At 38.7% G+C, this 18,844-nt stretch overlaps 1 protein-coding gene and 1 long non-coding RNA gene across 3 annotated transcripts in view; one reads left to right on the top strand and one right to left on the bottom strand.

Moving 5' to 3' along the window:
- The first annotated feature begins 997 nt into the window (after positions 1–997).
- LOC115073255 overlaps positions 998–18,844 on the top strand; it is a 32,191-nt gene continuing 14,344 nt past the window's right edge. The window contains exon 1 of the long non-coding RNA XR_003851959.1: positions 998–1,090. This is a non-coding gene — a long non-coding RNA (uncharacterized LOC115073255). The remainder of the gene's footprint in view (positions 1,091–18,844) is intronic.
- RPH3A (rabphilin 3A) overlaps positions 1,724–18,844 on the bottom strand; it is a 327,862-nt gene continuing 310,741 nt past the window's right edge. For both annotated transcript variants that reach the window (XM_029571543.1, XM_029571542.1), the window contains exons 21-22: positions 17,693–17,789; positions 1,724–4,724 (exon numbers count right to left, since the gene is read on the bottom strand). In XM_029571543.1, the coding sequence (XP_029427403.1) occupies positions 4,594–4,724; positions 17,693–17,789 (228 nt within the window). In that variant the 3' untranslated portion in view covers positions 1,724–4,593. The remainder of the gene's footprint in view (positions 4,725–17,692; positions 17,790–18,844) is intronic.

Below are 18,844 nucleotides of genomic sequence, written 5' to 3'. Positions count from 1 at the left end.
ACGGACAGGAAAAGTCCACACGCAAAACTTTTAACTCTCAACTTAATCCAGTCTTGAAAGCAAGCTGTATCCAAAAGATCATCTATTCTTTTTTCGAGGTAACAGGTCGGATCATGTAATAATGTTAACTAAAAGGTGGTATTTAGCTGATTCTCTACCTTTTGTATGTAATCCTTTGCATCCCTTTGGTCGGCTGCTTTAATTGCTATACTGTTATCATCCCGAAGCTCTATCAATGTAATACACTGCCCTTGCATCGAATTATTAATAAGGAGTATGTAAATATTAATTTGATGTAAATCTTTTCTAATCAGTTCCAAAAAAAATAAAGATGGCTGGCTCGACCGGGCCAGCTTCGTAACCACAGTGCAATCTATGCCCTCAGAAGGATTTTGTGAAAAAACAATTTTAAATGCAACATACAAAATAACTTCTGCAAACAGGATTTCCACTTGAAACTTATCAAAACAATTAGTTATTGTATATTAGCAAGACATCGTGGTCCATTAGAGAGTCTGAATTCAGGAAGACATGGAGGCAGCTTTAGCGTCTCACTGGATTATGTTACAACATTACCCCTGAAAAATAAAAACATTTGTAGTACTGGAAAACCCTTTCAACATTCCTGTGGTTGGCATTTCACATGCCTTTTGATCCAACATGAACAGAAATGGATTCATAAATGGTGTACGATTATTCCCGATGGCTTGAATAAGGAGATTGAGTGATCGGCTTTCTACTGATAACAGACCTGGGGGACAGTTTGTGCCACGGCCTAGGGTGGCTTCGTGATTGGCAGAGATGTGCTTAAAAACCCACGGAAAAGTGGTGACGTGTGCGGGAGCATTTTAAATGTCTATGCAACGACAGTCTGGCTGTGGAGGTGGAAGAATGCTCGTCTTTGTCTCTCTTTAGACACAGAGGAAGTTGTACTTAAAAATTATTATTATTTATTATTATTTTTATTATTATTATAATTATTATTTTTTTTAGATAACAGTTAAAAGTGGCTCCTGAAGCAGGTGTCTACATGCTGAAACACTGGCAGCGTCCCAAAATCGGCTGATTGAGAGATTTTATCATAAAACAGGTGAGACTATTGGGTAACTCCTGCCCTTTTGTTTTTGCATGTTATAAAATTGATCCAGGATCACAGTGTGTACAGCTGCACACGTGTCCTGGTTTCATGCAGACATTTATGTACATTTAAGTTGGGGGGGGGGGAGAGGGAGTGGTGTAGGGCCGAGTCAGCACTCATGCGCATATTTTTTGATTTTAAAAAGTTTACCTGTAAGCATGCATGCCTAAATTATGCCCCTCTGAAGAGGTGTTGTAACTTTAAATGAATGACCGTGTGTGATACTTGGTCAATGATCAGGTTATTTTCAAAACAAATTTACACGCATGAGTTTGTTTTCAATATAAAGTCTGCCACCATGCAGGCAGTGTGAAAATTACCCTCATTAAGACAAGAAAAAAATTCAATAGCGAGGTAAACTATGTCCCACATTAGCCTTAAATGATCTCTTATGTTCCTATTTGCTAAAGCTGTTCCCACATAGGCACACAAAGGAAGAAAATCTTTAACAAACAGATACCAACTGTTACTCAATTCATTTCAGGAAGCTTGCTTTTTTTTTTTAAGCCAATAGGAGCTCCAGTAAAACAACATAAATATGAACAAAGGACCTTTGTTGGCTCATTTCATTAATCTAAAGAAAAACTGATTACAGATTTATTTATTTTTTTTAAATCTAGAGTTTTGAACCAGAGTTGTTTTCCTCTTGAATATGACTAAAGAGAATACACGTTCTTAAACAGGAAAAATATAAAAATAATATAGCACATTTCATGAGCTACTACAATTTTAAGCAAAACAATTAAACATATAAATTTGTTAAAATATTCACATTTTCTTACTACAGTAGCACTTTTTATTTCTGTGCCTACTCTACCTCAAAAAACCCTTATTATATGGGTTCCTAATTGACAAGTCATAGTAAAAAAATCAAAATAATTTACAATGCTTAAAATATATCCATCTAAAAGAGACGAAGTAAAGAGCAGTGTAAGTTCATCTTATTAATAAACCATACAGTTCTAGTGAACAGAAATATTTCTCAACAGTGCACTTTAAATAAGGTGAGTTTCTAATGCAGAATGCAACTGAACAAGTTAAAATACATTTTAGAATGTGCCAAAAATTCTTCTCTGAAGTCTGCTAAAAAAATTCCCTCATAGAATCTGCCAACTACTGCAAAAATCTAAAGTGTTTAACACTATTTAGCGTCCATTTGCCCAGCACTGTACATTGCTATTATGTGCCCAGTTGAACAGAAGCTGAATTCTCAATTGGAGAGTTGTAGCCAGGTTGGTGCCAGCAGGTTACAACTCTCCAGGAACCAACTGGGTTGGTGCCATCAGGTTGATGGTCACTAGGTGCCATCCAGTAAGTCCGTGGTAGACCTAGAAGACTGGATAGTCAGGCAATAGCCTCGCAGTTTTTGATTACAAGCATACGTGGTCTATCAAGCCCAGCATCCATTCCGGTTCACTTAGCAATACCCAGCAGATCCCAGAAGAGGTAGTAATCCACAGGATCTACCAGGCTAATAATTATCAATGGGCCTGTCCTCTAGAAACCTATCCAAAACATTTTTAAAGTCAGCTTTACTATTAGGCTTGACCACATCCTCTGGCAACAAATTCTATCATTGACTGAAGATTACTACCCTCAAGTGTTGGATTAAATATGGAATCTTGTATGCTCATCTACTTAAGATGGTAGCAAACCAATAAGTAAAACAAAAAAGTAACTTACTTAAGTGATATCCTATAAGAAATCAAGAAGTCCATATTCAGAAACATTTAGATGGATAACTCAGAACTCAACTCCTCCCAGTTCCGGGGTGTAACTGGGAGGATTTAGCTGGCTAACTTAGCCAGCTAAATCTCATCAGGCCAAAAAGCTGTCCTACAGTTAACCAGATAAAATTTACTGGATAACTTTAAGATAGCGGAATATATCTCCAGAGTTAGCTGGATAAGTTTATCTGGCTAACTCTGTTATCCAGATAGTGACTGAATATGGAGCTGAGTGTGGCTATGGTTGGCACCTGGGATATTTCGTTGTCATGCAGACAAGAATAACTGGGCTATCTGAATGGGCTATTTAGTAGATGACAGACGATAAAGACCATGTTACAATACTCAATCTTTTCATTTTTATTCCTATGTAGATTTTTAGCCTACCTGTAATAATAACTATGAAACGTTGAAAAACTAACAGAGAACAATGTCAGTGACACAGAAAAATGAGGGACTAGTGTACAGTATAAGTGTGTTAATTCGATGTCATGGTGCCACTTCCCATACCCTCCCACGAGTCAATACAGCAGTAGCTTCAAGCAGTAACTTCTCCTCCTTACCTCTTTTCCTATAGAATTATATGTTTCAAATACTATTACGACGTAAAACACAATGATCAATTAATACTATGCCTAGTGAAAATGCAAGGGAAAATAGATCTGTGTATTCTGATAGATATAAGTCCCTCTAGTCTTGACAAGGTATACTTTTTTTTTTTTTTTTAATTTCTATGTCTTATGTACTCAGTTTAGAAAAATCACTGCTGTTTTATTTTGTTTTCACCTTGGTTTAGCTTCAGTTAGTGGAATTTATTGTAACTTGAGAGAGAGAACAAATGGTTTCAATCTCACAATATGTCAGTGTTTCTCAAACCAGGTCTGGAGATACACATAATCCCTTTCTGGTTTTTTAGGAGAACCAGAATGAATGTGCATGAGCTTGATCTGCATACACTGGGACTCCAGTGTATGTAAATATACTCCATGAATATTCATTACAGATATTGTGGAACATGGATAGGTCAGGTGTGCCTCCTGCACAGGCTTGAGAAACATCACCGCATAAACGCAACAGCACTTGAAATCTTATTTCCCCTGTTTCATGAGGAAGAAGAACACAACTCATAGGGATATTCATTGTTCATTGAAAAACTGTGTTCAGAGTCAGAATAAGTCATGGAAAGATTCATTCTTGGCAGTTTGTTGGCACTGTACTAAATCATGTTACCGTGCTCAATAACTTGTGTCTACTATTGCAAAAATTACGTTTTCCTTAGTAACCTAAACAGCAAGGAGGATACATATTTATACTCTACCATGGATTTATTTTTATATAGTGACACTTTAAGAACACACAGAATAAAATAATAATGAAAGCAACATCAAGCTATATGTTGGAAAAAACAGAAGTTCAACCTACAAAAATGCCTGAACTATTGATATTGCTTGACAAACCTACACCCAACAAATATGGAATCAAAAATGGATTGAAAGGATACTGACATATTCCAAATGAGAAATATTGTTCAGATTGTAAGCCCAGATCATGCTGGTTTCCCAGAAATGAAGATCAGTCTATTTTAAGTTGGAGAATAAATCCGATTTGTTTCTGAGGTTTAAAGGCGTGCACTCAAAAGTGTGAACACATTGGAAGACGGGACATAAAAAGTTTACAGTGAACTGGTGCAGAACATGGGCTTCATGGAGAGGCATAACTGAATGCCTCTTAATCACTGGAAATGTGATTTTCATTTTGTAGAGTGTGCCAGCGTTCGATTTTCCTATCCTTATTCTTCAAACACTCATACCAGTGTTTCAGGCGCTCCCCTTTTGCAGTGATGCCCAGCTGGCAGCCACCTGCAGGAGAAAGTTGACAAGATGAGGCGGCTACAAAGACTCTTCCCCAAGCAATGGGAAACAGTGAATGTGGAACTTTTCAAAGAATTCTACGATTTGATCACCATTACTGCCCCATATGAGAGACCAATTGAAACAATGAATCATAGTTTTTAGTAACCTACATAAGCACATTAATGTTAAAATCAAACTGCCTAATTTGTTCCTAACAATCAGGTTTAACTTACACACCTAGTTTATTATTTTAAATTGTTACCGTACTATGATGGCACACGAGTAATTTGTAATCTATACCACCCATATTTCTCTTTATCGTGCCCTTCTGTAAACAGTTGTGATGGTATTCAACTTAACGACGGTATAGAAAAATTTTTAATTAAATAAATAAACATTTACTAAAGACATTAATTAGCTAAATTCATTGAACTCAAGGTCTGTAAGTAGACTATTATGACACAGCTGTAGAAAATTGATTTCTCTTGAAAGGCAGTTCGGTCTGACTTGGGAAAGTAAGACATGTTCAGTCATTAAGGTGTGGAAGTTGGTTAGAGAACACCTAGACAGACACAAGATTAATGGGCTGATTTTAAACACTCGCCTCCCATCCCGCGCACGTAAAAAATGGTTACGCATGTGGCCGGGCCTTGTGTGCGCTGCACGCATTTTAGAAGAGGCCCAGCCGCACACATAACGCCTGTTACGCGCACAAGAGCCTGGGGGCGGGGAGGGGCAGCCCAGGGGTTGGGGCAGGCCGGGACAGCGCCATTCCTCGCTGTATCGGCTGCCAGCACGTGCAAGTTACTTCAGGTCAGGCTCTGAAGTAACTTGCCGATTAAAAGGTGGTAAAAAAAAAAAAAAGGGGGGGGAAGGTTTAGAGAGTGGGGAGGAGAGGGGAAGGGAGGTGAGGGTAGTGGGTAGGAAAGTTCCCTCCTTAATTGGAGCGGACTGGGAGGGAACTGGGAAAAGGGACCATCGCGTCCCCGCGCATAAATTAAAATTCCCCCCCCCCCCCCGCACATACGCATCCCGGGCCGTGCGCACATTGTTAAAATCCGCCGCGCATGCGCGTGTGCCCCTCCTCTTTTATAACACGCGTGCGCCGATGCACGCGTGTTATAAAATAGCCACGTCCATGTGCGCACATGCGTAAGTTTTAAAATTTACCCATAAATGAATATGGGGGTTTAGAATTTGGAGAGAGGGAAGGATTTGGAGGGTTACAAAATGTAATTGAGAGAACTTTTGTTCTTTAAATACAATTTCTAAGAATTGTATAGTATCATCAGCAGAGACGCAGCTCGTCTTTCTATACCTTGCCATCACAGCCCCAAGTCCACCCACACAGAAGAGAAACTTTCATCTTTAAAACGTTAAGTCAGAACTTTTAAATCTGTGACAGTTTCCAAACAAGACTGTGCTCTGGCAGAATGCTTGAAGTAATTAGGAATTCTTCACTGGAGAGAGAGCTGATGCGTTTGTGAGATGCTCACATGATTTTCAATCATTGTAAACTACAGTAGCCCGGAACGCAAGCTCATCAAGATGAAAGCAATTGTAATGTCAAATCAATCCCAAATGCAACGCCCCAAAACCCTGACCAGCTCAAACTCACTCATCAGTAAGAAGGCAGTAGCCCAATCATGTAAAATTGCTGCAGACAAGGCTGACTGATTTAAAACATGGAAAGCAATACATCTGTAGCTTAGAAAATTAGATGAAAGTCGAGCAGTAAAAGCTGTACTTGAAATGGCAAATAGAGCCTGGAAATGAAATTATATGAATCCTGAATAACTAAAAAAAAAAAAAAAAAAAAAGTGAAAATGATTTTCTGATGACGAAAGTTACTGGAATGAAATACAAAGATTAGAATGATTTGAAGTCAACGGTGTATGGTAGACAATTGGTAGTTTCAGAATTTTTAAAGGAAAGGCCCATACTCGATGGCCTATTATGTACCACATGTCAGATCCAGCCAGCAATTTAATAACCTAAGCAACAGTTGCCCACACAGGACACTAACAAAAAATAAATAAAATATATATATATATTTTATTTTGTTGTCTTTTCTTTATAGGTCCTTGTTGCCTTTTCTGTAAAATGCTAGGAAAGCATCAGAGTTGAGGAGAAGGTTTCATAGTAATTTTTTTAATGAAAGTTGTAACCTAAGGGTTACAATATCAGGTAAATTTTCAAAGGCCCACGCGCGTAAATTTTGGGGTTTATGCACGTGGCCGGGCCTTGCACAAGCTGCACGCGTTTTACAACAAGCCCGGCCACGCGTGTAAACCCTGATACGTGCACGAGTGCCGGGCCTGTCAGAAGGGGCAGGCTGGGACAGCACCATTAGCTGCTGCCTGGGGAAGGAGGCTCCAGCAGCCGGCCAGTACATAGAAGTTGCTTCTGCTCAGACGGAGCAGTAAGTATAAAAAAAACCAAAAAAAAATGGGGATAGTTAGGGTTATGCTAGGGGTCGGGGAGGAGAGTGGAAGAGGTAGGAAGGGTAGGGTTAGGGATAGGAAAGTTCCCTCCCAGTCTGCTCCTTCATTGGTCTGGGAGGGAACTGGGGGAGGCCCGAATGCGTCGCTGTGGGTAAATTACTGAAATGCACCCCCCCCTGGTGCACACGGATTTTAAAATCTGGCATGCACGTGTGCACGAATACCACAAAGGAGCAGGAGCTGCACTCAGCAATATAAGTGTACACAGGAAAAGAGCAGAAAATACTTGTAGGTCTGAAGATTTATCAATTCAAACAGCAAATTTATTAGGAATTCTTATATGGCAACTCCACTGGGCTTATAATAGCATTTCAGCGGGTCCCCCGACACAGACCCTTGTTTCGCCGTCGGGCTGGTTTAAAGATATCTGTCCCTCTCGACGCAGCCCGACGGCGAAACACGGGTTGTGTCGGGGGACCTGTTGAAATGCTATTATAAACCCAGTGGAGTTACCATATAAGAATTCCTAATAAATTTGCTGTTTGAATTGATAAATCTTCAGACCTACAAGTGTTTTCTGCACTTTTCCTGTGTACACACATGCACGTGTGCCCAGCCATGAGATTTTATAACATGCATGCACCGGCGTGTGCATGTTATAAAATCGGCATGGTCATGTCCGTACACCAGGAACCAATGACACATGGACGCGCGTGTGGTCCTTTTAAAATAGACCCATATGAATTGAAGCAGTAGCATACAGAGTACTCTGGTCTCTCCAGCACCAATAATGGCTGAACTATTTATGATGTCATAAACGCATCAGCTGTGTTATAGCCAAATAATAGCATTAATAATAAATACCTTTTACAATCTTAAACACATGTGTGCAAAGGTTTTGGCACCCCTGGTCAAATAATGTTTCAATGAATCTTTGAGTAAACATAGTAACATAGTAATGATGGCAGAAAAGGACCAGATGGCCCATCCAGGCTGCCCTGCAAGCTTCTTATTGTAGAATGTGCCACTCAGTGCAGAATACCCCCATGTTTCTCTCAAGGGTAGCAACTGCCGCTTTGTGCAGTTACCCCTAGCCTTATGATAAGGGTAGTAATATTTACAATCAATCAAAACCAAGCAACTATCAAGCCTATAAATTACTGCTAACATTTTTACTGGGTGAGGAGCCTTCTTGATAATTCAGAAAATGCTGCTTGACGTTCTTTACTTTGGGATTTGGCCATAGAAGCAGGCCTGTACTTTTTCCTTTGTCTAATTGTCAGTACCCCAGACCCTAAAAATCAGGGCCCATGTTGGTTGTTGTTTGTATCCAGTTCCCCTCCCCACCCCTGCCAAAGCGGGGAGTGATATTACAGTTGTGTCAAAAGCATCAAGGCAATTGATTGAGGGTGGTGATCTACATGGATAGTAACTGCCACTCCGAGCAGGTTACCCCCATGCACCCTTTTCTTCATTTCCATACTCTAGCATTTAGGGATCCACATTGTTTATCCCATGACTCTCTGAATTTGATAACTGCTTTCTTCTTCACCACAGCTTCTGGAAGAGCATTTCAATCTTCCACCAACCTCTCCATGAAGTAGTATTTCCTGACGTTGGTTCCGAATCATCACCCTTGGAGTTTCATTTCATGACCTCTCCTTCTACTGTTTACTTTCCAACAGAAAAGATTCAAAGTTTATGCATCATTAAAACCGTTCAGGTATCTGAGGGTCTGTATCTCATCTCCCCTGCACCTCCTCTTTTCCAGGATATGCATATTTAGATCATTCAGACTCACCTCCAGGTCTTGATACATACTCCATACTATTTTGGTTGTCCATCTTTGGACCACCTCTATCCCTTTTGAAAATCAATACTCCAGGTGAGGCCTCACCAAGGACCTGTGCAAGGGCATCACCACCTCCTTTTTCCTCTCTATGCAGCTCAGCATTCTTCTGGCTTTAGCAGCTATTGCCTTGTCACATTGCTTCGCTGTCTTCAGATTGTCAGATATATTACTCCAAGGTCTCTTTCTTGGTCTGTGCACATCAATGTTTCACTCTTTATCATACACAGCTCTTTCAGATTACCACAGCCCAGATGCATGACTCTGTACCTCTTGGCATTGAATCCCAGCTGCCACATCTTTGACCACTCTTCAAGCTCTTTTAAATCACTTTTCATTCTCTTTATTCGTGCAGGCAATTCCCACTCTGTTGTAGATCTTAGCATTATCTGCAAAAGACAAACTTTACTTTCTATCCCTTCTGCAATGTTACTCACAAAAATATTTAACAAGAGCAATCCCTGTGGCATTCTGCTTAAAACAATTCTCTTTTCAGAATAGGTTCTATTTATCATTACACATTCTTTCCTATCAGTCAACCAATTTGTAATCCACGTCACTACCTTGACGCTCTCTCACAAGCTTCTCATTTTATTCACAAGCCTCCTATGCGGGACCATATCAAAAGCTCTGCTGAAATCAAAGTTGATCACATCATGTGCTCTTCCTTGATCCAACTTAAAAAAAAATAAATCAATAAGATTGGTCTGACAGGACCTTCCAACTGTGAATCCATGCTGCCTCAGATCCAGCAAGCCACCTGATTGTAGATAATTCACCATCCTTTCTTCTTCAGCAGAGTTTCCATTAATTTTCCCACCACCGAGGTGAGGCTAACTGGCCTGTAATTTCCAACCTCCTCACTGCTATCACTCTTATGAAGAGGGACCACAATTGCACTTCTCTAATCTCATGGCACCACTCCTGTTTCCAGGGAGCTATTGAAAAGGTCTTTCAGTGAACCAGCCAGCGGATCTCTGAGCTCCCTCAGTATTCTGGGATGGCCTTGTCGACTTTCAGTTTACTTAGCTCATCCGAAATATTCTCTTCTGTAAACGTAGTTTTGTCTGCCCCATCCCCATCTATGGTCTTGTCAATCAGCAACTGTCCTTTGCCAGGGTTTTCTTTAGTGAACACTGAACTGAAATATTTATTTAATATTTCCACCATTTCTTCATCTCTCTCCACATAAAGCTCTTTGTCACCTTTCAGTTTCACTATAATTTCTTCATGCCTTCCTTCTTTCTATGATATATCTGAAAAATGTTTTGTCACCTTGCTTTACCTCTTTGTCAATTCTTTCTTCGCTTGATCTTTCACTTTCCTCTTTTCTTTCTTCGTCTCCCTTAGCATCACCAGATATTCCTTGTGTTCCTCTTTTTGTGATCCTTTACACTTCGACTACTATTCTTTTTGCTTTTATTTTTTCAGCCACCTCCTTTGAGAACCAGATTGGTTTCTTTTTCCTCTTACTTTAACATATAGATTTGTTGCCTTTGTAATAGCTCCTTTTAATTTGGCCCACTCATGTTCCACCTCATCCAATTTCTCCCATTCCTCCAGTTCTTCCAGGTACATCCCCATTTGATAATCCATATTTGTGAAATTCAAAACTCAGGTCTTTGTGTGACTCTCTGTATTCTGTTCTCAATATCAAACCATACCATCTGATGATCACTGGTGCTCAGATGGGCACTTACCTAGAAATTAGAGACATTATCCCCATTAGTGAGCACTAAGTCGAGTATAACACCCTCCCTTGAGGGTTCCATTACCATTTGTTTGAGCAGAGCCCATTGAATGACATCCACTATCTCTCTACTTCTTGTAGATTTCATAGAAGAGATACTTCAAGCCATATTTGTAAAATTAAAATCTCCAATGAACAACATTTCTCTCTTCTTTCCTATCTTTTGGATGTCTTCAATCAGATATCTGTCCAGTTCTTCCATTTGAGAAGGAGTCCTGTAGATCACAACAGTAAAAATGGAAGTACCGCCTTCCCTTTTTTTTAGGATGGTCCATAATGCTTCTTCTCTACCCTACATCCCTTGCAATTCAGTTGTTTGGATATTGTTTTTGACATAAAGAGCTACTCCTCCACCTTTCTGTCCTCTCTGTCCTTCCTAAACAAGTTATAATCTGGGATGGCTGTATCCCAGTCATGAGAATCAGTGAACCAAGATACCATTTCTAGCAAGGTCATTTTGTCCCTGATGGATAACACTAATATCAGAGTCCCTACTTTCTTCCATAATTGCTTTGACTATCTGGCTGAGGATTCTGGAAGGCATTTAACTGTTGTGTCTCCATCAAATTGAGCTCCCAAATTGGTTCCTCTGACTGAGTATCCTAGCATAAGAAACTTTCTTTTATTACATTTGATCCTTTTGGAGGGTTTCTGGGTGGGTTAGATGACTACTTCCCTTTCAGACAACACTTCATATTTTATTGCTGGGGCTTCTTCATTTTCCAATGCAGAAAAGGCGTTGCGTAAGAGCTGAGAGGGGGGATCTTTTTTCATCATAGGCCTTATTCTGCCAGAGTCCACTGTTATCCAATTATTCCAGGGTTTCTGAATCCTGGATGTTTGACTTCTCTGTGACAGTGGGGCCAGATACACAGAATGCTTCAAGATGGGGAAATTGGGCATCTCAGATTCATAGGTCTTATTCTACCAGAAACCACTGTAAACCATTTATGCCCCGGTTTTTGACTCCTCTGTGGAAGTTGGGAGAGATATTCTGGATGCTGCAAAGAAGGGGAGGATTTTTGAAACCTGGATAATTTCTCTTTCAGGAGAATTAGTTCCTTTTTCATGGTCAACAATTGAAGGCAAATTGGACAATCCTTAACTGTCCAAATGATAGGCCTTGGGACAAGCACCACAATTGCTGCACTGAATAAAGGACATTTTGTTAATAGAGATTAATGAACAAGTTTTGAGATTGGTACTTCGATCCTATATTTATTCCCTTAACCTAAGCCTTGGAAGAACTATTTAAGAAGGAAACACACTAGGGTGGGAGGGAGAAGGGAAGGTGACACAGCCTCTAAATGGTACAAAGTTAAACGTGAAGATGTGGGTTTGATATATAGATGCCATTTTTTGCATTTGAAAATCTTCAGTTCAAAAATTAGAATTTCTGGACAATAGCTAAGTTAACTTTAGAGCACAGTTATTCAGAAATTGCATTTTTAGATATTAAAATTCAAAAGAGTGGTCCTGGCTTCACGGCCACTTTGTATTGCAAACCTATTGAAAGAAATTTCCGTTTTGAAAGTTTTCATCCTTATTCTTTAAAGACAAATTTACCTGTAGGTCAGTTTTTACAGATTCGTTGTTTATGTACTAGAATTGAAGATTTTAAAGAGCAGGCAAAAGATTTGAAAAAATGTTTTTCAGATGGATGGTAGCCTTATAAAACTATAAAAAAGAGCATATGAGAGAGCGTTATATGCTTATAGAGAATTGCTGGAGTGTAAGAATTTTCTAAAAAAGTCAAATTTTTGTACAGTGATATTCAAATAAAGCACATGAAATTGCTTCTAGCATATGTAAGCATTAGCACATTTTGGCCCTATATTACCTTTTCACGTAGCCTTTATTTTATATATTTTTTATAAATAGCCCACTTATCTTAAATGTATAGCATTCACTCGTGGAAGAAATGTAAAAGACTGTGTTAAATCTGCTCTATCACTGATTTTAACATCTAAAAAATTGGAATGTTTTGATCATTAACCACATGGGGAGTGTGTTGTCAGGCTGTGACTGCACAATAATGGCCCCAAAAAACACAAAGGAAGGCGGTCTAAAAAATCCGTTAGGAACAAAACAAGGGTTAGACGCCAAGATCTTTTTCCAAAACTTTATTATGGTAGAGACGTATAAGAATTTATACAATATTGGTAACATCCATGTATGCTCAGTCATATCAATTATATCAGGACAAACTTTAGGGGTGTGCATTCGTTTGCAATGTATCGGCAATCCGCAACATAAATGCCATATTCGTTGTATTCGTGGGGGTCACAAAATGTATGGCGAACCCCCACAAATACCACGTATCACTAACTAATGAACCCCCACAAGACTTGCCAAAAGTCCCTGGTGGTCCAACGGGGATCCTGGAGCGATCTCCTGCACTTGGGCTGTCGGCTGCCGGTATTCAAAATTGCACCCATAGCCTTTGCCCTACTGGCGCCGGCCATCCTTTGCTCCTACTATGTGACAGGGGCCAACCAATGGCACCAGTAGCCCCTGTGACACAGTAAGGGCAAAGGCTATCGGCGCCATTTTGAATACCGGCAGCCGACAGCCCAAGTGCAGGAGATCGCTCCAGGACCCCCGCTGGACCACCAGGGACTTTTGGCAAGTCTTGAGGGGGTCAGGAGGGTGGGGGGTTGTAGTTAATTAAATTTAAAGGGTTGGGATGGGTTTTTTTTATTTTGGAAACGAATACATATGTAACTAATGAACGGATCGGGGTCCCTCAAGAATGGATGCAACGGATTTGGGTCCTGATGAATACGAATACCGAATGGGACGAATCCGTCCCTGCTGTACATCCCTAATAAACTTTGTCATCTTTTGTAATATATATAATTGAGTGTCCATGCCCTAAAATCTATGTGGAGTGAACTAAAAAAGCTATAAAAACCCGCTTATTAGAACATAAAAGTTGCATTGCCACCAGCAAAACACAAATACCTATAATGCAGATTAAACAATAATTAAATAAGAAAACCGAGCAGAAGCATTTTTTCATCAGCTTAAGTGGTGCATTTTGAAGCACATTCAATCACATTGGAAAGCCGTTTATCAACAAGGCAAGTTTAAATTTAAGAGAGCAGTTCTGGATCTTCACACTGCAAACAGTACAACTGCATGGGTTAAATGCAGAAATTGAATGGAACACCATTATTTCAGAAAGTTTATATTGTAAAAAGTGGCCTAGTATTTCATAAGCAAATATAGCTGCTATTGGAAGTAACACTGTTATTGTGTTTGCTTTCAATATTAAAACGTGTGTTGTATAGCAGTGCTTACATTTTAACAACATAATGGACAATAAATTTCATTCTTTTGTATTCCATTATCAGTAAGATATAATGAACTTTAGAGGAAGTAACTTTTCTACTCATTTCTGGAAAGACATCAAGATATGGCTGCATTTAAGCAAATGTCAAAAGACACTAAAGGTTTGAATATATAACTTTCGAGGATGTCTAAGAATTTCTGTGCTACATTTTGTTGCCTTTCTATAAAATTTATGCCATGCTCTCCTTTTTAGATAATTAAAGATGTACTTGTCTACGATCTATAATATACTGCATGTATGAAATTAGAACTTTTTCCCTGATAAAGAATTACTCGAAAGACAGTCCTGTGTCGGGGAAAATAAGGAAGTGACAACTGCAAGATAAGTGTCATTTTAAATGCATTAAAAATATACAAAAAGCATTGAAATAGTTATCATTAGGACCTATGATTAAAATTTAGGTATCTAAATGCTTAAGTATAGTTTAGCCTAATGAGCCTGGAATGATGGTCCTATAGATTTAATAGATTAGTAGAAGATCTTTTCATGAAGGATTTATAACTGTAATCATTCTGTATTATTGGACTATCTATTATTGCATTGTACCAAGTACAAACATCTTTCTGTATCTGCAATTTTTAATGCAAAATTACTATTTTCTGATTTAATAAATTGAAAAAAGTTGATAGTCTAGACAGCTGAAGACAATTCCATGATTGAACAAATACTCTAACCCTTCTAACCTTTCAGGTTGTGATTATTGTTCTATCTACTTTCAAAAGCCATGGACTCCTCAAAACAGATGCCTCAGCATTTGAAAATTCACTCATACAAAGCAGGGGAAGGCTTTTAAAAAAAAAATCTCTAAATACTTCGAGCTAGCAATTTCAACTGTCAAAAACATTGTTAAGACATGGATGTTACAGCATCTTGTGTGGTTGCAGCCAGTTAAATTTTCATTTCAACAGTCCAAAGCACTTTGTTCCAAAAATGTTTCAGGTGCATCAAGTTTTTGTTTTGGATGATAACTTTTGTGATGAGGTCATAGAATAGGTTTCCTTCTGACAACTCTCCCATGCAAATTATTATTATGTAACAAATGTTGTACTGTGGACAATTACTCCAGTGTTAGCTAAACTTTTCAGCAGTTTGTTTGCAGTAATCTGTGGGTTAACCTTTCCAGATCTGACTAGTTTTCAGGCAGTTCTATCAGAGGTATTTTTGGGTCTTCTAGATCTCATCTTGATTTCAACAGTTATATATAATTTCCATTGCTTAACAATGTTTCTGACTGTTGAAATTGCTAACTGGAAGCATTTAATTTTTTATAGGCCTCCCCTTTTTTGTAAGTGTGAATTATCTTCATTTTCAAAAGTTGCCTTGAGGAGCCCATAGTTGTTGAAAGTAGACAGAACCACAGTCAATGAGAGTTTAGAAGGATCAGAGTATTTCCTGAACCATGGAATGGTCTTCATCTGATTAAATGAAGGCCTAATAAGTTCATCAACTTTCTAGAAAAAGTACAAATGAATCAATTGGAAAGATATCCAAAATTCTTGCACATGCCATATTCACTGTTTCATTATTTTCAGTCTTTTAAAATCAGCAAATAAATAGTAATTTTATATTAAAAATTGCAAAAAGATGTTTATCTTTGTAAAAATCAAAAAACAGAAAAAGAGTCAAGGGTAACCCCAAATATACAAAGTGTATCAAATAAAGGGGGCCCAAAAAAAAAAATCTAATGAAACAAATGTTTGGTCAGTAGTACCAATTAACACAAAAATCAGTATAAGGGTGTCAGTAAACCTAGCAGTGTATCCTGCTGTGGTTGGTTATGTCCACTTGATCGATTCAATCGTCCACCTTCAGAATTACCTTTATTTGATAATTTTTCAAAAAGCATCTAAAAACAATAACAATAGTATCGGCAGTCTAAATTGTTAATCAAACAAGCCCAACATGACCAGTATTTCGCTGTCAAAAACTTCTTCAGAGGTTAGGTATTAACAGGTAGATTTTAAAAGGGCCGCGCATGCGCCCATAAATGTGCATATCTTACCATGCGCAAAGATGAAAATTCTAACAAGAGGAGTTGATTTGTACACTGCAGTCTCTGCTAGCTGCTTTGTACAAATCAACTCCTTTTCATTGCTTATAAGGTCTAAAATTCTGTAATAATGTCAATTTTACTATGAATACCTCTAAATGTCTGTAACACCATCCCCCCTAACCCCAACCCACCTCCCGAAAAGTCACCCCAAATCAATGTGCCCCCTTATATATAGATATAGACCATTGTATCTATGTATCTATAATATATATATAGAGAGAGAGAGAGAGAATATGAATCACTGAGCCTTATAAAGAGGTTTTCGCGCTCTTTCTTTCTCTCTTGACTCTTATATCTACCGAGGAGCTGCAGGAAAGTGGCGTGCGTATGTGACGTGCGCCGGCTGAGGAAAATTAGGAGTTACATGTGTCAGTGCTGACCCCACCTCTGGAACACCCATGCCCTGCCCCTTTTCCACCTAATTATTCTGGGTGCGCATACATCGATGTACATGCGCCCTTCCAAGCTATTTAAAATTTGTGTAGCTTCCATGCGGCCCACTTACACGCATACATGCCCATTTTTGCGCACGCAAGGCTTTTAAAATCCACCTTTAATTTTTTTAATCCTCCAGACTGTTGTAAGCCCAGGACCAAAGGTCTCAATAGTAAGTCAAGAGCCAGTGATCATTTGAGAAGAAGACTTTCCTGGTTCTTCAGCCTGAACTCCCCTTAGTTCAACCACACCTCCCACCCAGTTAGTACTACACAATAACCTTGTTTAATAGCCAGGTTATTAGGTGTAAAAACATGCAAGTAAGTTGCCAAATTTATGCACGTGTCTTTTAAAATAGCAGCTTACATGCAAAGTGTTGGCTCTGCGCACGAATGCCCCTAGACTGTGCCTTTTTTACAAATGTATATGGGCGAAAGATAGTGAAAATATGCACGCATTTTTTACTTTTATAAAATACAGAATATGTAAGTAGAGGCTACTTATGCACCTATATGCTAATTTTTGTGTGTGTAAAGTTTTGAAAAATCTCCTCTTAGAGATTTATTGAAACTATTTGATCAAGGGTGCCTAAATGTTTGCATACAACTGTATAATTATTATCTTCAGTATGGTTCTGCTAGCAGATCTGCTCGCCTTTGTTTTATTCTGCCTGGCCAAATTTAAGCAGCATGATAACAGTTTAAGTCACTAGATGAGTATCCAATGGGACAATCACCCCCATGGTTTTATCATGAAGTGACTTATAATATCACAGATATATTACTGGTTTAAGCAGTCAGCAGCAGATGTATACCCTCAGCCCCCTTAGGACAGCTGGATTCCCTGAGTCACCTCCAAGTTTTGTATGTGATGAGACAAGGAAGAACAGCCATAGCAGCCGCCCACTTATATGTTCAGATAAGATGGTGCCGCAGCTCATTATATATAACAAGTGACTCATGCAGGTAGGGCAGTCGCCTACTCTGCTTATTTGTAAATATGCACCTATAAGCAGTGTATGCTCTTCCATTCTAATTCCCTAACCACAGCACATTATCCCCACCCCCTCCCACTAAACACAGACTTACCTATATAATCATTGGATTTGCCAATATCATAATCCCAAACAGAGATATCCAGTTGTTTTTTAGCTAGATCACTGTGTTTTATTTCATAGAAAAACTCCTGACAAAAAACGAAAAAAATACAACATGCTTTAGATTCACATTTAAATCAGCAACATACTGAATATAAAGCACAAAGAAATTCCAACTGTGAACAGCTATAATGAGGTATTAAAAAATAACAATTGAGTTTTATCACCAACACATCATATACCATTCTCTCTACTGAATATGTACATATTAAAGGCCAACATATATTTCCTTTATTTTTTATAAATTTTATAAATTCCTTTTTTTGTATAGACATTAGTAGTACATTTTTTTTAAGTAGATCACCTAATCTTTTTTTTTTCTTTGAATTCTGCTGACTTCTAGCAAAAGTCCTGGTTTCCTCTGACCTTTCACTTTTATTGTCTATTATCTTAAGTTTCCTGCTACTTTTCTGCTCTGTGCGAAAAGGAAGGAGGGAAAGACTAGTTATCTTAAGGCAGATGTTGTGTTAAGATAGCAATCATAAGCTGAACTGTTAATTAGCCAAAGGCTGTGAAAATGTCAGAAATATACATCAGTGGTTATCAACTCATCAAAAATGGACATTTGAAATTGCAAAGACTGCAAAAAACCTGTTCGTCTTAGAAAGAGCTGAATGTGTGACTTTAGTAAGTGAACTGTGTCAAATACTGGACATCTGAAGCTCCAGCTATCAGATGGCAAGCAAACTTCTGAATTGGGAAAATTTTCAGTTTCTTGCATGAACAGTGTTGGTATGATGTCATGGCAAGATTTCTGATCTGGGAAGGTATAAGCAACTAGGAGACAGTTGCTGGGAGAACCCATTCTCGACAGAACTCATTCTTGAAAGAACTCGCTCAAAGAATTTTTTTTACTTACTAACCAATTCACTTACACAAAACCAGCTGTGCATAACTGCAGTAACAAGTAAGACAGATTCACAGCACAAGGGACAAGACTAACAGCAACATACACACAAATGCTGCAGCTTTTGTAGCAGCCTCATTATCAGAAGCAGAAAGAGGGAGATCCCCGAATGAGAGAACTTCAGGATATCTGGGGAAGAGACAGACGGCCGCTGCCAATCCCCAGTACCAGCTTGTG

The sequence above is a fragment of the Rhinatrema bivittatum genome, chromosome 11 (assembly GCF_901001135.1).
Source record: "Rhinatrema bivittatum chromosome 11, aRhiBiv1.1, whole genome shotgun sequence".
NCBI classification, from domain to species: Eukaryota; Metazoa; Chordata; class Amphibia; order Gymnophiona; family Rhinatrematidae; genus Rhinatrema; species Rhinatrema bivittatum.
Note: the sequence above shows the minus strand (reverse complement) of the source record. Positions and strands in the feature narration are given on the sequence as shown.